General features: G+C 44.7%; 1 protein-coding gene across 6 annotated transcripts in view; it reads left to right on the top strand.

Annotated features, from left to right (window-relative positions):
• Positions 1-24169, top strand: part of LOC144493000 (uncharacterized) — a 160733-nt gene that overhangs the window by 96092 nt on the left and 40472 nt on the right. For 5 of the 6 annotated variants that reach the window (XM_078211768.1, XM_078211766.1, XM_078211765.1 and 2 more), the window contains exons 3-6: positions 3626-3788; positions 8284-8416; positions 19854-20012; positions 20849-20917. In XM_078211768.1, the coding sequence (XP_078067894.1) occupies positions 3626-3788; positions 8284-8416; positions 19854-20012; positions 20849-20917 (524 nt within the window). The remainder of the gene's footprint in view (positions 1-3625; positions 3789-8283; positions 8417-19853; positions 20013-20848; positions 20918-24169) is intronic. The other variant, XM_078211771.1, reaches the window with a different exon arrangement.

The following is a 24169-nucleotide window of genomic DNA, read 5'->3' on the forward strand; positions in this document are numbered from 1 at the left end:
AGATCTCACCCACTTTCTTTAATACTTATCAATGACCAAGGTAAAAGATATAAACTCTTAATATCTTATGAATGCACATAAATGATTACAAATGAGCACTGTTATCACTGGCACAATTCCAACATTGCTTTATTTACCAACAATCTAGCAGGATTAATGTATTATCTAAAATTCTAATTATGGCTAACACTATTATTAAAAAGTGCATGACAAATGCATGTAGCAATCTTTGCAATGGAAGATGCTAAATGGATTTTAATTGTGTTTCAAAATATTTAATTACTTCACTTTATTCTATCTTAAAACAAATGTCACAGACTTATAATCAAAAGAGGGGCTTGTTGAATAATTAGTAGACAGTTTCAGTCAGCGATAGCTCCTACTGAGCATGTGTAGAAAGATTGTGATGATAGTGTGTTATTGGTATAGATATATATTTTTATGTCTAAGGGGACTGTTTTGAAGCTCAGTTTTTTTCCTATAAGCAGTCATTATGTCTGGTAGGAATGCCGTTCAGATGATGGGAGAGCAGAATAATTACTCATTTTAGTTTTGTACTGTTTACTTAGGAGAGAGCTAACTGACTTTTGACTACAAAAAGAAACGGTCCCTGGGGTTTTTGATTAAAGGAAAGGAAGGTGAGTTTAGGTATGCAAGCTGTGATTAACGGGAGGAGCTAGGTTTGTAGCAGAGTTAAATTTGCCTTCAATCCATGAGCTTCAACTTTAACTAAGAGTCTCTCATGAGGGACATTATCAAATACTTCTGGAAGTTCATATCAGTAGCATTCATGGACATTTCCCTATCCATCACTTTAATCATGTTCTCGTCAGTTTCATCAAGTATGATCTACCTTTTACAAATCTCTGTGTTTGGAAGTTGCTGTTGAAGAAGCCATGACAAGTCGCTGCAGTACATCTTGTAGATGGTGCACACTGCTGCCACTGTGCATCAGTGGTTAAAGGAGTGAATGTTTATGGTGGTAAAATGGATGCTGATCAAGTGGGCCGCATTGTGTTGGATGCTGTTAAGTGTCTTGAGTATCGTTGGAGCTGCACTCATCCAGGCAACTGGAGAGTATTCATTCACATTCTTGATTTGTGACATATGGAGAGCCAGGAGGTGAGCCATTCACTGCAGAATGCCTAGCCCCGAACCTGCTCTTGTAGCCATGGTGTTTATGTGCAATGCATGATGTTTTGTTTTCCATTAATGTGAAGCTGTGTCTGCTTGAGGCTTTCAGTGTTGGCTGAGTTTGTTTAAAGACAGATGTCTGCAGGTTGCTTTGAAACACATAGGTCAGAATCTTACCACTGTTCACATCGGCGGGATTTTCCATTCTCATTCAATTCTCATTAGGGGCAGCATGGTGGCACAGTGGTTAGTGCTGCTACCTCACTGCGCCAGGGACCCAGGTTCGATTCCCAGCTTGGGTCACTGTCTGTGTGGAGTTTGCACGTTCTCCCTGTGTCTGCGTGGGTTTCCTCCGGGTGCTCCGTTTTCCTCCCACAGTCCAAAGATGTGTGGGTTAGGTTGATTGGCCATACTAAATTAACTCTTAGTGTCAGGGGGATTAGCAGGGTAAATATGTGGGGTTATGGGAATAGGGCCTGGGTGGGATTGTGGTCAGTGCAGACTCGATGGGCCAAATGGCCCCCTTCTGCATGGTAGGGATTCTATGATTCTATCATTCCAATTGCATTCCAATGCAGTACTGAGGAAGTGCTGCACTATCAGACGTGTTATCTTTCAGATGAATAGTAAAATCGAGGCACGGCCACGCAACTATTTTGAAGAAGGTCAGGGAAATCCTAGCCATATATTTGTTCCTCAACCAATAATCATTATCACATTGCTGTTTCTGGGAACTTGCTCAGTGCAAAATGGCTGCCATCTTTCCGATGTTACAACCGTGACTACACTTCAAAAGTGCTTCATTAACTTTAAAGTCCTTTGTGACAGATGGTCATGAAAGGTGCTATATTAAAGTCGGCATTTATTTTCTGTGCAATAGTGTTAGAATGGGCAACCGGCAAATTGGCAGCTCGTTTTACACCTCTGGTTTTATTTCCACTGACTTAATAACAAGAACTGTAAAGCGGGATGCTGACTCACTAACACCCATTGTTAACCATCACACAAAGTCAAAATTATCCCTATTGTATGACTGCATTAAACATTATAAGCTGAGTAGTAGAGTGAGCTGGCTAATCTTACAGAATCTCAAATACCACATTTGTTCAATAGCAGATTTTAAATCCCCTTTGATGCAAGTGCTTGCCAACTACGGCTAGCAGTTTCAAAATAAGGGTTGTCCCGTTTAAAATGGAGAGGAAGAGGGATTTCTGCTCCCAGTGTGTGGTTAACATTTGGAATTCTCTTCCCCAGAGATTAGTGCAGGATGTGTCACTGAATATATACAAGGCTGAGTGAGCTGGATATTTAATTGACACGTGAGGGGCAGGTTACTGGGGACAGGCAAGGAGGTGGAATTAAGGCCATATTCAAATAAGTCGTTTCATTTGATGTGGAGCAGGCCTGATGGGCCAAATGACCTTCTCATGATCCCAGTTCTTATGCTCTTATATCCTTGGTTATCTTCGCTACCTTTATTTATGAAAAATTTGAATGTATCATTTTTATATCAGACATTACACTTTAAGCTTTCCGTGCACTTCATAGAGTGTAGAAGGAAGCCAATCGGCCCATCGAGTCCGCACTGACCACAGTCCCACCCAGGCCCTATCCCCATAACCCCATGCATTTACCCTAGCCAGCTACCCTCCCCATGACACTAAGGGTCAATTAAACATGGCCAATCCACAAAACCCGCACATCTTTGGACTGTGGGAGGAAACCGGAGCACCCGGAGGAAACCCACAAAGACAGGGGAAGAATGTGCAAACTCCAAACAGACAATGACCCAAGCCAGGAATTGAACCCTGGTCCCTGGCGCAGTGAAGTAGCAGTGCTAACCACTGTGCCACTGTGCCGCCCCAATACACAATACAAAGGATCACGATCACAGCATTTACAACAATCCTGAGTTTCAACTACTGAAGTACAAATGGATTGTTGTTATTGGTTTGCGTGGGAGGGAAGAGTATTTGTTTAAAGGTTGACTCCCCTCAAGGGAGAGAAAAGAGAGAGATATGTGTGTCACGATGTATTGGAAAACAAAGGCTAGAACACTGAATTCTCATGCATGGTGTAATTAGAATTGTTTAAAGATAGAGAAATAATGACATTCATTTCACGCCGGGGCCTCCTCTGGTCTGCAACATGGAATATAGAAAGAGGAGGAGGCCATTCAGCCCCACAGGCAAGTTCTGCTATTCTGTGAGGTCATGTCTGATCTCCACCTCAACCCCTGGAGCTTGAAATGTACAACTGATGGGACAACCTGCAACCTTCCCTCCCCAAGAAAGAATTCAACTCAATTTGACCTCAGCAACTAATTAGGCTATTTTTCCTAAAGAATCAAACTTAGTTAATAACTTAAATATAGCAAATGGGCTGCAAATCCCAGTCCTGTCGTGAGCAACTCTCATGGGAAAGCGGCTAATAGTGAATTAGCTGTGTTCTCTGTCCGCCTGGCACTCAGAGCTTTACTTGTTCTTTACAGGGAAGAAGAAGTCAAAATTTAAAACCTTCAAAAACTTCTTTGCCAAGAAGAAGAGGATAGATCCCACAGCTTCAAGGGGAGAAAACGGTCTGAAACAGTGCCAATCGAGCAGCAATGTCAACATTCCAGAACCTTCCGCAGCACTGCCTGACTCTGAGACAGGGTAAGAGACATCAAGAAGGCAACCCAATGAGGTGTTAACTCACATAAATATACTATAGCAGACCATGTTTTGCCACTGGCAAATTCCGGGAAAGCGGTGGGGGAGTGGGGGGTGGGGCGGGGGGAGGGGGGGGGGGGCCGTGGGGGGGGCAGCTTGAAGCCAGGGACAGTTAAAGGAAATGGTTCAAATTTTCAGTAACCTCGAGAGCACCCATGCCAGTTTGCAAAGTTTACCAGATTAACAAAACCCGCATCAACCAATCATTGCATCAATTCCAAGGGGAGGCGGTGGCTTAGTGGCATTATTGCCAGACTATTAATCCTGAAATTCGGCTAATGTTCTGGGGACCTGGGTTCGATTCCCACCCTGGCAGATTTGAATTCAATAAGGAAAAAAAATCTGGAATTAAAAATCTAGTGATAACTATTGTCAATTGTCAGGAAAAACCCATCTGGTTTGCTAATGTCCTTTAGGGAAGGAAATTTGCCATCCTTACCTGGTCTGGCCTACATGTGATTCTAGATCCACAGCAATGTGGTTGACCCTCAACTGCCCTCCAAATACAACTAGGGTTGGGCAATAAATGCTGGCCAGCCAGCGACGCCCATGTCCAATGAATGAATTTTTAAAAAATTGCGTGATCGTAAAACTTGAGTATGTCAGCTTTGACACATTAACTTTCCAATACAGAAAATGTGAAAACTGTTGTGCTCTCTAAGTAGTTTCCATGGCCCATTCTCCAATAAACAGAATGTCATTTGTATTGTGGCGAATATTGATGCATCAGGTCAGTATACTGTCGTTTCTTGCATCTCATACTGAGGGATCCATTAACAAAAATATTTCCCAATTCTATTGACCAAGAGTACATAAAATGCATGAACAGTCCTGGGACAAGATATACCAACAACGAAAGGAAAATGCTTTGGATGTTGGAAATCTGAAATATAGATGGGAAACCTGTAGAGAGAGATGGTGGTATATTGGTAATGTCTGTCCAGAGACTCAGATTAAAGCTCTGGAAACATGGGTTCTCACAAAATTCAGTGGACGGAATTTTATGAGAATGATTCTCGGTGTCCAACTAGCATGAAAATGGGAGAGTTCCTGATCTGTTTTTTGGATCAGTTTTCACACCCAATCTTATGTACTTAAAATGTTGCAGACTGTTTCTCGCTGCTGCAGGCAGTGGGCTGGGCTTAATTCACCAGCCAGCCTGTAGAGGGAGCTACTGCGCATGTGCTGACCTCTGATGCCGCACATGCGCAATTACAACGCGTGCTATTGATCAGGTAGTATCTGTGCGAGGGAAAGTAGGTATAGGGGTTGGAGTCTCCGATTTCATGCTCCCCCCACCACCCCCGCCGCCCACCCCCGCCTCGCTGCCAGTGAGAATGGAGAATTTGGCGCTCAGCCAGAACTCCATTCAGCAGCACTGAAGAACCTCAGCCACGGGCGAGGTCAGAGATTTCCAACGCTAGTGTTTAAGCTCAATAGCCTTTTGCCAGCATAGCTCAACCAGTTGGAATGAAAGGTCATCAATCTGAAACTTTCTCTGTCCATGCTCATACTATCTGATTTGCTGAGAGTTTCCAGCAATTTCTGCTTTATACTTAAATACAATTTCTGCTTTATACTTAAATTGCATCTAATCCCATTCACTTCTAAAAAATACTTCTCAAAGTTGTGATTCTACACTTAGTCTGTTTAGCTCGCAAGCATTAGAAGACAGTGCAATCCCATATATTTAAGCCCTAGCAATAACTGTAACACGATGTTATACTCTCCTTTCCTTCTCCCATATGTACTCTATGAACGGTATGTTTTGTCTGTATAGCGCGCAAGAAACAATACTTTTCACTGTATCCCAATACGTGTGACAATAATAAATCAAATCAAGCAACACCAAATTGCATCTAACATAATTGGCTAATTATTATTAATTAACCCCAAGGCATTTCATAGTAATAATATAAAATGCCTTGACATCAAACTACTTCAGGAGATATGAGGGCAGATTACTAAACCCTTGGTTAAAGGGATTAGTTTTAAGGAGTCTCTTGGAGGGAAGCGCAGTAGAGAAGCAGAGAGGTTTTCAAAGGGAGTTCTTATGCTTAGGACCCTGACAACCGAAGATGTGGCCACTAATGGTCAAACAATTTCAGTTCAAGAATACTCAAGAGACCAGAATTAAAGGAGTGCAGAGACCTCGGAGGGTTGTGAGACTGGAGGAGATTGCAGGATTGGCACAGGCCAGACGTCAAACTTCAAAAACAAGGATGAGAATTTAAAAATTGAAGCATTGGTTTAACCAGAAACAGTGTAGTCGGTGAGCACAGGCTGATGGGTGAATGTGTGTTAGGCCAAGGGCAGCAAAGTTTTGGAGCAAGTCAATTTTAGATCATTCCTTCTTCCCCCTACCCATCATTAACAATTGGGACCTGAAGTTGTGCTCTGGGCGATTGGTGTCCAGGCAGACATGTTTCTTGAAATCCTTCTCTTGACAATTTTAATGGAGGCTGTAACACTTTAGGGTTCTTTTTTTTAGTCCAGCTATTTTTTGGCTTCCACCAGGCAGACTACTGTTTTGGGTAAGCCCTAGATCCCTACAGAATACCTCTATCAAATCTTCCCTTGCGCTTCTCTCCTCTAAGGAATACGGATACCAAGTCAGGATGGTGTGTGACTTGGAGGGGAACTTGAAGGTGGTGCTGTTTCCATGCCCTTGCCCTTTCAAATGGTATAGGTGAAGGTGGGTTTGGAAGGTGCTGTTGAAGGAGGTTTGGCAAGATGCTGGAGTTCATCTTGTAGATGGCGCACATAGTTGCCATGGTGCTCCTGCTGTGGAGGGAATGAATGTTTAAGCTGATGGAGGGGTGCTGATCAAGTGGGCTGCTTTATCCTGGATGGTGTTGAGCTTCTTTAACATTGCTGGAGTTGCACTGATCCAGGCAAGTGGGGAATATTCCATCGCACTCCTGACTTGTGCCTTGTAGATGGCGGACAGGTTTTGGGGAGTCAGGAGGTAAGATCATGGCTAATCCGTATCTTAATTCCATCCAGCCTTAATATTGTTGCCTAACAGAAATGTAATCAATTTCAGTTTAGCCTCGAACAAGGAATGGCCAAACCTTCAGAACCCTTAAGCCGCATACGGTAATCTTAAGATATTCATAAGCCCCAAGATACAGGCAACCTTTACAGACACATTTTTTATGATTATTGCACACACTTATTTGCCCTTCCTCTGCACTCGGCCACCACTCACTCACTGACACACTCACTCACTCACTCACTCACTCATTCATTCATGCCTTCCCTCCCCACTCAGTTACTGTTCACTCATGCCTACCCTCTCCATTCAGCCACACTCACTCATCCCTTCCTCCTACTTCACTCTCCCCATTACCTGTATTTTTCCACCTTGTCCAGATGTTGTCTAACAGGAGAGCTGGAGTGAAGCAAAGTGGCTTTCAGGGCCCAAATCCTAGGTCCTGATTCTCAGCCTTCCCACCCTCTAAGCCCGCTCTCGCTTACCCCACCTAACGCCTCCCCCCCTCCCCAAACCCTCCCCCCCCCCACCCAAACACGGCCGTACACCCCACCCAGCCTTTCCTAGTCACCTACAGCTGTTTTTGGTTCCCCCCAGCCCCTTTCTCACCCCAGTTCAGTGGCAACAACCCCCCACAGCTGAGGCAACAGCAAGCAGACAATCCAGTGCAGCACGTGGGAACAGCAGCTGCTTGGGGGGCTATATGGTCGAATCCCAGAAATCAGGCTGGACCAGTCAAGTTAGATTTGGGTTGGTGGATGCAAAAGATTCACACACCTAGTAAGAAGTCTCACAACACCAGGTAAAAGTCCAACAGGTTTATTTGGAATCGCGAGCTTTCGGAGTGCTGCTCCTTCATCAGGTGAGTGGAGATCCTTTCCACTTTGAGTCGGTGGTTTGTGGTGTCGATAGAGGCCATGATGCCGGCATTGGGCTGGGGTGGGCACAGTGACAAGTCTCTCAACACCAGGTTAAAGTCCAACAGGTCTATTTGGAACCACGAGCTTTCGGAGCGCTGCTCCTACATCAGGTGAGAGTGGTTAGGCCATTCCTGGCTTAGAAGGTGCCGTTACTGAGTTTAGGAAACAAGCACTCGACCTGTAGGTCCATTATTCTGTTGCACATACCGCACCATTTATCGGTGGTGAATCGGCCAACATCCCAGATAAAACAGTGGGAAGGAATCGGGAGGCTGATTACTCAACTGTTAATAGAGTGAACAACAGTTTTTTTAGAATTAGGATATGCAATAAAAAGGAACATATGTCAACATTTACTGCTGTTTGGAAATAATGTCTTGCTTCCTGCTGTGGTGCCAGTATATCACTGATAACATTGAAAGTGAGTGATTAAAAGAAAACAATCTCCTAATGTGCTTTTCCTTCCTCAGAGGTGTTACACAATAATCTGCAGTGCTTGATCCATTAATAGTTATTATTTCAGTTCTCAGGGCAGCATTGGAAACAGAGCCGTGTCACATGACAGCATCTTTATTCCGGAACTATCCACCTCGGAGACTGTACCGGTCCGAGTGACGTCTCAGGAAAACATGCCTGGCAGAGTGAAAGCTTTGCAGGTGAGTGAGTGAGAGCAGCAGCAGAATGTTCATACGGACAAACGTTAATGACAAAGAAGGAGATTAAATGGTTCATCAGGACTGTCCCACACCAAAGATGTGGAGATGCCGGCGTTGGACTGGGATGGGCACAGTGAGAAGTCTCACCATCACCAGGCTAAAGTCCAACAGGTTTGTTTGGAATCATGAGGTTTCAGAGCACTGCTCCCACTCACCCGATGAAGGAGCAGTGCTCCAAAAGCTCATGATTCCAAACAAAGCTGTTGGACTTTAGCCTGGTGTTGTGAGACTTCTTACTGTCCCACACCAAAGGTGCTGGTCCTTTCCTGATTGAGGCTTTCTATCCCGCCTGCCTCTCTTAATATCTATGTTAGATATTAAACAAACAAACTCAAAGGGTGGAACTTTCCCATTCTGCCTGCCACGGAATCGTAGCGGGCAGGACGGGACTACGCAAAGGTCCATTGACTTCGGCCGGGATTTTCCGGTCTTGTGGTGAGCAAGGCTGGAAATCCTGCCCAAAGTGTCCGCTGTGGCTCAGGCATTCTTGTCACTGAGTCAAAGGTTCATGGCTTCAAGTTTAACTTCTGTGGAAAAAAAAAATCAAGGCTGATACTCCATGCGGTAATGAGGGAGTGCTGCACTGTCGCACGGGCTGTCCTTCAAATCAGATGTTCAACTGAGCCCCAGTCTCTGGCGGACCATCTTACCCAAGCCCATCCCTGCCCCATCCCCACATAGTTACCCTGCCAATTCCCCTAACTTTCACATCTTGGGACACAAAGGAGCAATATAGAATGGGCAATCCACCCAACCTGCACATCTTTGGACTGTGGGAGGAATCCCACGCAGACATGGAGAGAACATGCAAACTCCACACAGACAGTCACCCAAGGCCGGAATGGAACTTGGGTCCCTGGTGCCGTGAGGCAACTGTGCTAACCACTGTCCACTGTGCCGCCCACATTATTCTATCATTTTTTTTCTCCTGTTGTTTGCTCTGTATTATAGATGACACTGCCATCGCTTGACTATTTAAATGCACATTTTTATTGACTGACATCTCTGAAAGCAGATGTAAATGCTGCATATCTCTAAAATTACAGCTTCAAACTGCAACAGAGAGAGAGAGAGAGACTCTTACCAAATGCATAATAAATAAGTCAAAACTGTTCACTGTAAAATACAGTTTCCCACCAGATGCCACTAAGTAGCAGGCACCGTATTCTTGTGGGCACTGGGGTTTGGGATTGGGCGCGTCAGTAGATGTTGTGGTGTGGGGGCAGAGAGGTTAGTCTAATCTTAGCATTGTGAGAACCATGACATGGAAAGTCTGTCATTGTTATCCATCTGAATTGCGTGCAGAGTACATCAGAGGTTGTTGCCACGGCACCTCACTGATGCTTTCACTTGTGAGGCAAGTCCAGAACTATTGGCCATGAGTTTAAGATAGTCAGTAATAAATCCATTAAAGAATTTGCGAGAAACCTCTTTGCCCAGGAATTCACCACCACAAGGAATATTTGTGATGAATAGCTAAATAAGCACTTTGGAGAAAGGAATTGTTAGGATCCCGGATCAGAATCTTAAGGTTCTGGAGCCAGACTAGACCCCAACAATTCCTTTTATTTTGGCATAAACGTAAGGATGGGATGCTTCACTCCAGGAGTCATTCTATTGATAAATTAGGGATCTTTTATCAAAACAAGCTTTATTCATAACACAGTTTAACTATAGCTCCAACAAAATGAAACAGTGTAACTCTTAACAATTGAACCACTTTTGAACATGAAAAGAAACAACTCTATTTTCTAACTTATAACCATTTCAGTTCCAAGTAAGCAGCAGTCTTCCCATAGGCTAAACCCATTTTAAATATAGTTAGCAAACTCAGGCATACTTGCTTTAAATTCGTCTAGAAGATCCTGAAGCTATCAGTGAGACTTTGCAGGGAGAGAGTAGATTCTGCCTTTAAACAGCTCCAGTCAGCAACTAACCACAGAAAACTGCTTCCCTGCTACAAAACTAGCTCCTCCCATCAAACTCATGATCATATGACCCTGTATACCTACACTCACCTTCCATCACTTTAATCAAACAACCCCAGGGGTCCTTTCTATTTATAGACAAGAGTGCGTTGGCCTTCTGCTGAATAAACACTATCTGGCTAAAATGAGTAATTATCCTGCTTTTACAGCATCTCAGCTGCATTCCTTCCAGACACACTGACTGCCTGTAGAAAAATACTGAACCTTTTAAAACATTCTACGGATGCATAAAATATGTCAATAAAACAGTATCACCATGGATAAGAAGTATCTGCGAATAGAAACGTAGAAAATAAGAGCAGGAGTAGATGCTTTTTTTAAAAAATTGCTTTTGCAAAGATGGCACGGTGGCACAGTGGTGAGCACTGCTGCCTCACAGTGTCTGGGACACGGGTTCAATTCCAGCCTTGGGTCACTGTCTGTGTGGAGTCTGCACGTTCTCCCTGTGTCTGCGTGGGTTTCCTCCTTTCCTTCCTAACCTGTGCAGATTAGGTTAATTGGTCATGCTAACTTGCCCCTTAGTGCCAGGGGGATTAGCAGGGTAAATAACTGGGGTTCTGGGTGGGATTGTGGTTGGTGCAGACTCGATGGGCCAAATGGCTTCCTTCTGCACTGTAGAGATTCCATGATTCTACATTACAACAGATGGTGATTTTACTGAATCAATGAACTAAAATTTAAAACTGAAAAGTTTTAGGTCGGGGGTTAAGTTCTTAAATATAATACCAGAAGACCTTCCATTGTGCTCCAGAGGTTTACCCAAATGTGACAGAACTTCTGAAGTTTGTTAGACAAAAGATTTGGCAGTCTGAAAGAGTTTATTTGTCCCATTTTATTTGATGTTGAAGAGGATAATGCACTGGTGGAGGTGACAGTGCCCACCTCAAACACGTAGCAAAAGCACCAATTCCGCCACCAACATCATCAGCCTTTATCACAAATATTCTGAAGATTCCCAGGTCATATACATCATACAGTCAGGTGACTCTTTACACTTGTCTGCAGCTTTTTGGTTCTGTTTTGTTTTCAGTAAGGACTAAAGGCCCCATTTCTAATCAAGCAAGTCAGGAGAAGTAGCAGAAGTAGGCCATTCAGCCCATTGAGTCTGCTCTGCCATTCAATGAGATCATAACTGATCTGATGTGATAATCCTCAACTCACTTTCCCACCTTGTCCCCATAATCCTCGATCCCCTTACTGATTAAAAATCTGTCGATCTCAGCCTTGAACATATCTAATGACCCAGTCTCTACAATCCTCTGCGGTAAAGAATTCCACCGATTCACTAACCTCTGAGAGAAGAAATCCCTCCTCATCTCTGTCTTCAATGGTGAACCCTTAGGCCTTCTGGTCCTAGACTCTCCCGCAAGGGGAAACAACCTCTCAGCATCTACCCTGTCAAGACCCCTGAGAATCCTGTATGTCTCAATAAGGTCAGCTCTCATTCTTCTGAACTCCACTGAGTCCAGGCCCAACCTGTTCTCGGTGCGGGCCAGTTGGCTTTAGGAGTGGCATAGTGGTCAGCACAGCTGCCTCACAATGCCAGGGACCCAGGTTCAATTCCAGCCTCGGGTCACTGTCTGTGCGGAATTTGCACATTCTCCCCGTGTCTGCATAGGTTTCCTCCGGGTGTCCAGTTTCCTCCCACACTCCAAAGATGTGCGCGTTAGGTTGATTGGCCATGCTAAATTGCCCGTAATGTCAGGGGGATTAGCAGGATAAATGTGTGGGGTTACGAGAATAGGGCCTGGATGGGACTGTGGTTGGTACAGACTCGATGGGCCGAATGGCCTCCTTCTGTACTGTCGGGATTCTATGAACCTACTCAACCTCTCCTCATAAGAAACTCCATCCATACCTGGGATCAACCCAGTGAACCTTCTCTGAACTGTCTCCGATGCCAATGTATCTTTTCTTAGATCTGTTCACAGGATTAAAAAAAAATAAAGTTATAAGGGAGGGAGTGATATGTGAAGGATTAAATGGCCATTCTGAACGTTCCTTCTTGTTATTTTAGTGGAGCGGTGAACCAATTCATTTTGAACAAGAACATTTCTAAAAATAATGAAAAATAGAGCGAATGAGAGGATTGGCCTTTATAGTTCAGACTTCCAGGATGGGATTTTCCAGCCGCACTCACTCCAAGACCGGAAAATCTCACCCAATGTCAACGGACCTTTGAATGGACCACTCCCCGCCCGCTGTGATTCCCGTGATAGGCGGGACGGAAAAACTCCGCCCCCAGTGTCAACATAAACCCCCTGCTTCAGTCAATGTCCCCAAAGCTCAAAATAAAGTGTATTTATTGGGTTAAATGTTATGCCGTCATAAAACAACATTGAAAGGGCTATTGTTAAGTGGCCGACATTCCTGTATATCCACAAGATCATCTCTTGCTTGATATTTCTAACCTTAAAACCTCCGTGGGCAGCCATTACTATCCCCTGTGTTTTCACCAGACTTATATTTAAGGATTGGCACCACAGGAGTTCAAATTCCAGGCACTTAAAAACAATTTAGGAGAATGTGAACCTTTCAGATGTTTGAAGGAGTTTAAAGGAAAGCAAAATACAGCAGATGCTGGAAAGCGAATATAAAAACAGGAAATGTTTAAGATACTCTGCAAACTTGGCAGTGTCTGGGGGATAAATGCTTGGGAATGAGGACAACAGGCCCAGTTTATGGTAATGCGCACATTCTGGCGCAGATTCACCAGGACACCATTAATTTCACCGTCAGATGAAAAACCTTTCTTTTATTTCACCACACACCCAGCAGTTGTGCACTCACGCACATCCAATTGTCCTGGTTTGCCAAATCAAATTTAAAACTCAAATTCCCAAATGCGTCCAGCTCAGTATCAAGCTCCTAAAGTATTATATTATTTTGTGTCACAAGTAGGTTTACATTAGCACTGCAATGAAGTTACTGTGAAAATTCCCTGGTTGCCACACTCCGGCACCTGTTCAGGTACACTGAGAGAGGATTTAGCATGGCCAATCCACCAGCCAGCATGTCTTTTGGACTGTGGGAGGAAACCCACGCAGACATGTGGAGAATGTGCAAACTCCGCACAGACAGTGACCCAAGCCGGGAATCGAACCCGGGTCCCTGGCACTGTGAGACAGCAATACTAACCACTGTGCCACCGTGCCGTCCAGCTTAGGAACATAGGACTTTAGGCCATTTAACCCTTTGCATCTGCTCAATATGATCATGGTTGATCTGATTGTGGTTTCAACTCTGTCTCAGCACTGTGGGAAGCAGTGATATAGTGCTACTGTCGCTAGACTAGTTCTCCAGCATAATGCTCTGGAGACTTGGGTTTTGAGTCCTACCACGGAAGTTGGCGAAATTTGAATTCGATAAAATCAAAAATCGAATGATGATCATGTTGTAAAAACCTATCTGGCTTACTAATATCCTTTAGGGAAGGGAATCTGTTGTCATTACTTGGTCTGGCCTGCAAGAATCTCACTGGTGAGATCTCACTTTCCCTGTCCTCGCTGCTGACATAACGAGTGGGAACCTCATTTAAGTATATCCTAGCAAATGTAAATATAAGTATCATGCTTCCCTGTCATATGATTTCCCACATTTATAATTCCATCGTGTTAGTCACGTTTACAACTGCTTTTGAAAAACATGAGACAGTCAAAGGAAACCAACCGGGGGCGCACAGGTAAGTATTACCCACAGGTAAGTAGGGAACATTCAACTATCTCGGGGATCCCAATGCAGGATACAGCCCCTTTCTCAAAGGTACTGTGAAGAAGTGGGAGTCATGTGACATGAATTGTTGATTGGTGGAAGCAGTAATATTGCCTTGCTGTACTGAATGCTTAGTCTGCCATTTTACCATCGACAATCAGCCTCTCAGAAAAGGGGCTGTGCCCTGATTGGATTCCAGTCCCCATCTACACTGTTTCTGTACCATCACCAACCAGATTGACTTATCTTTGTATGCCCATCACCTTGCTTCTTGGCCTCTTGGCCAAGATCATGTTTAGTTTTGGCATCCTGCACTTGGTTGAAGTCATGAGACGACACTGAGACTTCATTTGAAGCAGTTTTTTAAGCAGCATCTCAGCCTTTTGGCTCAGATGCAAATGAGATCAAGCCTTGGAGAAGGTACAATGCCTGCTCCAATCAGCTTGGATCAAGTAGATCAAGCCCAAGCCAGGAAGTGGGAGGCCTGTCTTGTCAGTTTGGATCTGGAATGTCTCACTTGCTGAGACTTTGAATTGGACTTTGATTGGATTGAATTGGATATAAACAAAAAAAAAATCACCTTGTGTGAAGCCAACTTCACTGGAAAAGTGAATTATACAGCATGAGTTTTCAGTCTGTTACCCTCTGTGAAGAAATGAGTTTTGATTCTGGACCCATGCAAAATGATTATTATTTTCTCTGTGGCCTCTGTTCTGTAAATCATTCCTTTCTCTATCCTTCTTTTACTACACCACTAACATAGGCGGCCCTGCTCCTGTGTTTGTTTTTATTCGTTCAGGGGACATGGGCATCACTGGCTGAGCTAGCACTTACTGCCCACCCTAATTGCCCTTGAAGTGTGTGGTTTGCTAGGCCATTTAACAGTCAACCACATCCAGTCGACCTGGAGTCACAAGTAGGCCAGTAAGAAGTCTCACAACACCAGGTTAAAGTCCAACAGGTTTATTTGGGATCACGAGCTTTTAGAGTGCTGCTCCTTCATCATCTGATGAAGGACTTCAACCTGGTGTTGTGAGACTTCTTACTGTGCCCACCCCAGTCCAACTCCGGCATCTCCACAACATGTAGGCCAGACCAGGTAAGGATGGCAGATTTCCTTCCCTAAAGGACCGTTAGTGACCCAGGTGGGTTTTTACCACAATCGACAATGGTGCCATGATCAGCATTAGACTTTTAATTCCAGATTCTACTGAATTCAAATTTCACCATCTGCCGAGGTGGGATTTGAACCTGGGTGCCCAGAGCATTACCCTGGGTCTCTGGATTACTAATCCAGCAACAATACCACTACACTACCACCTCCCCATAAGCGTTTTATGTGTTTAAGTGTGTGCAATAAGCTAACTCTCTGAGTTCACCCGATCACGATTTGCTGTGGGGTTATTGATAGAAATTGGATCACATCAAAACCGAGGAGTTGGGAATTACACCCATGGCTTATAAGGCAGAAGCAAATCAAAAACACCTTTCTGGGTAATAAAAGGGGAATTTGGGTTTTTTAAATTAAGCTCCCCTGCCCATGACAATACGTAATTTGAGTAAAATGAGCCCTGCATGTGAGGGTTTTCTATCTGCATTTGTTGCACTCGTGCTGCAAGTCGATTTTTTTGTTAATGAGTTTAGCCCAGTGGCCGGCATTGAGAGGAAATCTTCCCTTATTTTTATGTGCTTATTCCCAGCCATTTGTGCCATAAAGCCTCCACAGGAATTCTGCTGAATCACTGCAAAAGCACCACAGGGATAGATTAAAATGTTTTTCTGATGCTTACTCACTACCCACAAGTTGAGTCACTTAGTCTGTCCCATTGCTCAGTCAAATTTCCTAAGAGCCCCTTGTTGTATTGAGAATTATTCTAGAACGATAAAGTTTTTGTGTTAGTCTTAAAACTGGTCATTTTTACGCCAATTCCTAGTATTTCTTGTGCTGGCTGCATGAATGTTCGTATCATTCTGCCAATTTCTGGAACTGTGGATACTGGCGATTGTGGCCTTCTGATTTTGGGTATTTCCAGCAATGAAACCAGGGCGAAGAACAGCAAGTTGCATTTATCCAGCATCTATAACATCCCAAAAAGTCGTATCTCAAACCAAAATTAACATTGAGCCACATACGGGGATATCAGAAGAGTAGACCCAAAGCTTAGTCAAAGATGTCAATTCCAAGCAGTGTCTTATAGGAGGAGAGAGAGGGAAGGAGGTGGAGAGGATTAGAGGGGCTATTCCAGAGCTTAGGGCCCAGGGCGCTGAAGGCACGGTTGCCAATGGTAGTGGCATTAAAATCAGGAATACTCAAGAAGCCAGAGTTAGAGGAATGCAGGTATCGTAGAGGGTTGTTGGGCTGGAGGAGATTACAAAAAAGGGGAGGGTTAGGCCATAATGGAATATGAAAACTAGCTTGTAAATTTTAAAACCAAGGCTTAACTGGCCTGTGAGCCAGTGTAGATCAGTGAACATGGGTGATTTAAAAAAATTTATTCACTCACGGGATGTGGGTGTCGCTGGCTGGAACAGCATTTATTGCCCTTGAAGGTGGTGGTGAGTCATCTTCTGCAGTTCATGTGCTGTTAGGAAGGGAATTCCAAGAGTTTAACCCAGTGACGGTGAAGGAATGGCGATATATTTCGAAGTCAGGATGGTGAGTGAGTTGGAGGGGTACTTCCAGGAGGTGCTATTCCCATGTACCTGTTGCCAATGTCCTTCTAGATGGTCATAGTCTTTGGTTTGGCAGCTGCTGTCAACATCATCTTCCTGGGTTGCTGCAGTGCATCTTGTCGATGCTACATAGTGCTGTCAAGGAGGTGGATGGAGTGAATATTTATGGTGATGGTTCGGTTGCCAATCAAGCTTTGTCTGGATGGTGTTGAGCTACTTGAGTATTGTTGGAGCTGCACCCATCCAGGCAAGTGGAGATTATTCCACCACACTCCTAACTTGTGGCTTGTAGATTGTGGACAAGCTTTGGGGAGGCAGGAGGTGAGTTTTCATTGCAGATTTCCCTGTACCTGACCCGTCTTTGTGGTCGCAGTATTTATATGTCTCATCAGCTTCAGTTTCTAGTCAATGGTAACCCCCAGGATATCGATAGTTGGAGAGTCGGCGATGGTAGTGTCATTAAATATCAAATGGAGATGGTTATCTTCTCTTTTGTTGGAGATGGTCATTTTCTGGCTCTTGAATGGCACAAATGTTTCTTGCCACATACATCAGCCCAAGCCTGAATGTAGTCCAGGTCTTGCTGCATATGGACATGGACTGCTTCAGTATCTGGAGAGATGTGAATGATACCAATCATTGTGCAATCATCAGTGAACTTTCTCACTTCTGACTTTGTGATGGAAGGAATGTCATTGATGAAGCAGCTGTCGATAGTTGGGCCGAGGATCATCAGAAACTTCTGCAATGATGCCCAGGACTGAGATGATCGGTCTCCATCTTTCATTATGCATGATATGACTCTGACCAGTGGAGAGGTTTTCCCCCTGATACCCATTGACTCTGGTTTTGCTAGGGATCAAAATGCTGTCATGATGTGGAGGACAGTTGCCTCATCTCCGGCATTCAGCTCTTTTGTCCACATTTCGACTAAGACTGTAATGAGGTCAGAAGCTGAGTGGCCCAGGCAGAACCCAAACTGAGCGTCCGTGAGCAGGTCAGTGCTGAGTAGACACCGCTTGATAGTGTTGTTGATGACAGCTTCCATTACTTTGCTGATGATCAAGGATTAACTGATGGATGGTAGTTGGCTGGGTTGGATTTGCATTTCTTTTTGTGGATAGGACATAACTGGGTATTTTTTCACATTGCTGGTGTTGTAGCTGTACCAGAGCGGCTTAGTGAGGGGCGAACCTAGATTCGGTGTCGGTTAGGATACTGGCTGTAGGGTTTTTGAAAATACCTTTGTCATCTCTGGACTTGGCTATCAGTGAGGGTTTCAGCAGAGGAGCTGAGGCAGGGGCAAAGATGGTTAATGTTACGTAGGTGCAAGCAGGTGGTCTTGGGGGTGATGGAGAGAATGAGGTCAGAAGGCCATCTCAGTGTCAATTAGGTTGCATACAATTTTGTTCAGACTGAGAAGACATCCAGGGAGAGTGATCAAGTCAGTGATTAGGGAATGGTGTTTGTCATAATGGCCTTTTGATTTGATTTGATTTATTATTGTCACATATGTTTACTTACCGTGAAAAGTATTGTTTCTTCGACATAGACAAAACATATCATTCATAGAGTACACAGGGGAGAAGCAAAGGAGAGAATGCAGAATATAGTGTTACAGTCACAGCTAGGGTGTTGAGAAAGATTGGTTTAATATATGGTAAGTCCATTCAAAAGTCTGATGGCAGCAGGGAAGAAGCGATTCTTGAGTCGATTGGTAGGTGATCTCAGACTTCTGTATTTTTCCTGCTGGAAGAAGGTGGAAGAAAGTATGTCCAAGGTGCGTAGGATCCTTGATTATGCTGGCTGCTTTTCCAGGGCAGTGGGAAGTGTAGATGGTGTCAATGGATGGGAGGTTGGTTTGTGTGATGGTCTGGATTACGTTCAAAACCCTTTGTAGTTTCTTGCTGGAGCAGGAGCCATACCAAGCTATGATAAGTAAGTTTATTTATTAGTGACAAGTAGATTTACATTAACACTGCAATGAAGTTACTGTGAAAATCCCCAATCACTATACTCAGGCGCCTGTTCGAGTACACAGAGGGAGAATTTAGCTTGGCACCTGCCCAGCACAGAAAGGATGCTTTCTATGGGTCACAGCGGACATGCCAAATTTCCTTAGCCTCTTGAGAAAGTGGAGGCATTGTTGGGCTTTAACATAAGAACATAAGAACCAGGAGCAGGAGTAGGCCATTTGGCCTATCGAGCCTGCTCCGCCATTCAATGGCTGATCTTTTTGTGAACTCAGCTCCGCTTACCCACCCGCTCGCCATAACCCTTAATTCCTTTACTGTTCAAAAATTTATCTTACCTTCCCTTAAAAACAAGCTCAACTGCTTCACTGGGCAGGGAATTCCACAGATTCAAACCCTTTGTGTGAAGAAGTTCCTCCTCAACTCAGTCCTAAATCTGCTTCCCGTTATTTTGAGGCCATGCCCCCTTTCTTAACTATAGTGTCACCGTGGAGAGACCAGGACAGATTGTTGGTGATCTGAACACCTAGCTCTTGACCATTCCACTTCATCACCTTTGATATAGGCAGGGGCATTCTCCATTGCGCTTCCTGAAGTTGATGACCATCTTCCCTTTGCTCTTCTCAGCAATTGAAGGAAATTGCTGCTCTCCCAATATTGGATGTTGGACAATGATGTGTCAAATCAGGAGCTGTAATTCGATGTGATTTTATATATATCTGCAAATTACTGATGAAATTAGTACATCTCCTTTACATAAGTCATTTGATACAGTGTTAACTAGCAATGCACCAACAATTACACAACAATGCCACAGTATTTAATACAGTGTTTCTTTCAGATCTCAAGGTCTAATTGCTGCTCACTCAAGCCATCCTGAAGTAACTGATTTGTTGACTTCTGTATGAACTCAGCAGCATAAAGTTGATAGCTTCCCAATGTTTGAGATCTAAAGTATGATTGGCTCAGAACCTCTATTTAGATAGGTTTCATTTGTTTCATTTTACTGAATGAATAATTGTTTTCCATCAGTTACAACTTCAGCAGAACATCCGATTGGCTTCTCCAGGTTTGCCGATTTCCGCCAAAAAGACTGATGATGCAGGAACTCTGTCAGAGGATGATGGGTTGCCCAGGAGCCCGCCGGAAATATCGTCTCTTCATGCAGTGCTGAGATGCTCCACGCCGAAGGTACAGAAGGTGCCGACATTAATGGGGAGCTGGAGTGGGTGTGGGGAGGCTGAACTTGGCCAAAGGTCCAAGAAGGCTGATGGCAGGGCCTCATTAAGGTTTGACTGCCTCCTGCCTGGCAGTTAGCCAAATGGACCTCCTGGACAGAAATGCTCCATTCTCTATCAATCTTACAATGTTTGGTAAAAGTGGCTGACAAAGGAGATAATGAGGTGATCGGTTCATCTTCAGTGCTTGAATGGAATTTGAATGGTCTGAGGTGGGTTCTCGAACAGGACTGCAATCCATTCCACCAACAATTTTGGCATCAACCACAGAGACCAAAGCCTGCCCCAATATGTTGGTGTGTTTTATTCTTACAGAAGGCTTGGCGGAGCAGACTTGAGTTAAAGTTAAAGTTTATTTATTATTGTCACAAGTAGGCTTACATTAACACTGCAATGAAGTGACTGTGAAAATCCCCTAGTTGCCACACTCCGGTGTCTGTTCAGGTACACTGAGGAAGAATTCAGCACAGCCAATACACCTAACCAACACGTCTTTCAGACTGTGGGAGGAAGCAGGAGCACCTGGACGAAACCCATGCAGACACAGGGAGAACGTGCAGACTCTGCATAGACAGTGACCCAAGCCAGGAATCGAACCCGAGTCCCTGGCGCTGTGAGGCACTGTGCCACCATGCCACCCTTGAGGGGCCCTTTGGTCTCCTGCTGTTCCTTATTCTTATGTTCTTGTCTTAATAGGATGTTATTGTCTCCTAACCCTACAGGCACTAGCCAAAAAAAAGTAGTCAGTCTTTGGCCTTCACTAACCCTTTTCCTAATTCTACCCTCCAGCCTGCTGCCCTTGTTGAGCGACACAGCTCCTTGAGTTTCGGTGGAATGGAAAGTGAAGACGAAGAACAGGTAAATGTTTAGCTTTTCTCTTTGGAGGCGGTATTTATAGAATCGGAGTGGTTACAATGTAGGAGGCCATTCAGCCGGTTGTGTCCATGTGAGTACTCTGCGAGAACTCAGCTGCTCCAACTTCCCTGTGCTGTCCCATCTCCTTGAAAATCTTTTCTCAACTGGTTAGTTATTCAGTTCCTTTTTGAAAGGCTTGAAAGAACCTGCCCCCACCACACTCCCAGACAGTGCCTACCTGATCCTATCCACTCATAGAATCATAGAATCCCTACAATGAAGGAGGCCATTCGATCCATTGAGCCTGCACCAAAAACAGTCCTACCCAGGCCCTATTCCCATAACTCCATGTATTTACTCTGCTATTCTCCCTAACACTAAAGGGCAATTTCGTATGGCCAATCCACTAAACTCACTCCTTTTTTTAACCGTGGGAGGAAACTGGAGCGCCCGGAGGAAACCCACGCAGACACGAGGAGCACATGCAAACTCCACAGTCACCCGAGGCCAGAATTGAATCTGATCCCCGGCAGCAGTGCTAACCACTGTGCCGATGCGTAAAGACATTTTTCTTCACAGCACCTTTGATGCTTTTGCCAATAACCTTGGACTTTTGACTCTTGTGCCAATTTAATGGAAGAGTATATTAAAGTTTATTAGTGTCGCAAGTAGGCTTACATTAACATGGCAATGAAGTCACTGTGAAAATCCCCGAGTCGCCACGCTCTGGCACCTGTTCGCCTGAGGGAGAATTTAGCATGGCCAATGCACCTAACGTCTTTCGGACTGTGGGAAGCACCCGGAGGAAACCCACGCAGACGCGGGGAGGAAATACAGACTCTGCACAGACAGTGACCCAAGCCAGGAATCAAACCCGGGTCCCTGCCGCTGTGAGGCAGCAGTGCTAACCACTGTGCCACCATGCTGCCCCTGATTCCATGTTAATGATTCCATGCTAATAATATGTTCATGAAATCATCTGATTGTGGTTCTTATGGTGACAATAGCCTAGAAACTACTTTTGGTGACTTGAACAAACTAAAATATAGAACAGAAGGAGGCCATTTGGCCCATCATGTCTGTGTCTGCTCTTGGCTGGAGCAGTCCATTATTAACTTCTCTGTGTTTCCCCATTCCCCTCTATCTTCCTTCAGGATTTTCCTCCTCCATAAGATTGCCCAAATCTGCCCCTGCCTCTGCTCATCTGCTGCTGAGATCCTCGTCCATTCTGTTGTTACAACCAAGGTGGGATTTTCCCTCCTCCCCTGCTCCCCCCGGCAGTTTGTGGTGGCGGAGGTGACCTGCCATTGGCCAACAGCAGGATCTCCAGCCGCTGTCAACGGGTTTCCTGCTGTTCGCACCCTCCGCTGCCGGAAAACCTGTGGCAAGGTGGTCGCCGTCGGCAGGAGCAGAAGATTCTGCCGGTGGGAAGAGCCGGAAAATCCCGCCCCTAGACTTGACTATTCCAATGCACCTTCCCTGAACCAGCTAATTCTGACAACAGAATAGGGGGAAGAGCAAGTTCTCATTCCTTGCATTAAGAAAAAATTCCCTTGATGTGTAAATCCCTTGGGTGGGAAGGTTTTAGTGACCATTGTGCCGATGCATAAGAACATTTTTCTTCACATCAGCTTTGATGCTTTTGCCAATAACCTTTGACTGTTGACCCTTCTGCCAATTTAATGGAAGAGTATATTAAAGTTTATTTATTAGTGTCACAAGTAGGCTTATATTAACATGGCAATGAAGTCACTGTGAAAATCCCCTAAAAGTGGGTTTATCACTAAAATTTAAGCATTTTTAATAAAAGCCTTTTGTGCCCCACCTGTATTTAACTGGATTTAAAGTGACTGAACATTATTTTAAAAACAATGACATTAAAACATGTAAAAGTTTTAAAATTGTACCTTTGGGCCCAAAGATGCCAATCTAAGTGAAAAGCCTCCACTAAGTTTAAGTTTTACGTTTATTTATTAGTATCACAAGTAAGCTTACATTAACACTGCAGTGAAGTTACTGTGAAAATCCCCTAGTTGCCACACTCTGGTGCCTGTTCAGGTACACTGAGAAGAATTTAGCATGGCCAATGCACCTAACTAGCATTACTTTTAGACTGTGGGAGGAAATCGGAACACCCAGAGGAAACCCATGCAGACATGGGGAGAACGTGCAGACTCCACACAGTCACCCTGTACGGAATCGAACCTGGGTTCCTGGCGCTGCTAATCACTGTGCCACCGTGCTGCCCCTATGGTTCGATTCCCGGCTTGGGTCACTGTGAGGAGTTTGCACGTTCTCCCTGTGTCTGCGTGGGTTTCCTCCGGGTGCTCTGGTTTCCTCCCACAGTCTGAAGATGTCTGGATTAGGTGCATTGGCCATGCTAAATTGCCCCTTAGTGTCCCAGGATGTGTAGGTTAGCGGGATTAGCAGGGCAAATATGTAGGGTTACAAGGCTAGGACCTGGGTGGGATTGTTGTCGGTGCCGAATGGCCTCCTTCTGCACTGTAGGATTTCTATGAAATAGGTATAAGTAGTGGAAAATCGCCATGGTGAATATTTCCATCATGGTGTGAATGGAGCCAACATCCATTGGGAGGGTTTTTAACCAATGCTAAAGATCATGGAAACTTAACTAGTGCTTGTTTTATGTTGGTATGTGCCAATCTCAAAACCAATGGAAACTGGTACAAACTCGAGGTCAAGTTGTTACACTGTTGTACTTTTCCAGGAAGATCATTTTTGGGAGAAGAACTGATGAAGCCTCCTTGCAGCTCCAGCTGTGCCCACTATAGGGTCTCTGGACAGCAAGAGCTTCCAGCCAATCAGATTTACTGGCAGCTCAAGGGTGGGCCTTTCCTGTCTATGAGAAGTCTACATCTGACCCTCAGCCTATTCAGCCCACGTCGAGTGTGGTAAAGCTGCACAACAGGCATTCTTAGGTCCCACTTCATACCAGAGGGGGTGAGCAGTCTGGATCCCATCCTGCCCCCTTCTACCCGCCCCCCCCCCCCCCCCCCCCCCCCCACTCCTTGAAATCCAGCCCCTGAGTACAAAAATCTAGGCTGACACTCAAGTGCGGTGCTGAGGGAGGGCCACATTGTCGCGCTGTTTTTCGGATGTGATGCCAAACTGAAGCTTCCTCCTTGATCTCAGGTGGGCATAAAAGACCCCAAGACACTATATTGAAGACGAGTAGGGGGCAAGACGGGTGAGAAGATATCCCCAGTGTCCTGACCAACATTTATCCCTCAATCA

Source organism: Mustelus asterias, chromosome 4 (genome assembly GCF_964213995.1).
Source record: "Mustelus asterias chromosome 4, sMusAst1.hap1.1, whole genome shotgun sequence".
Classification (NCBI taxonomy): Eukaryota; Metazoa; Chordata; class Chondrichthyes; order Carcharhiniformes; family Triakidae; genus Mustelus; species Mustelus asterias.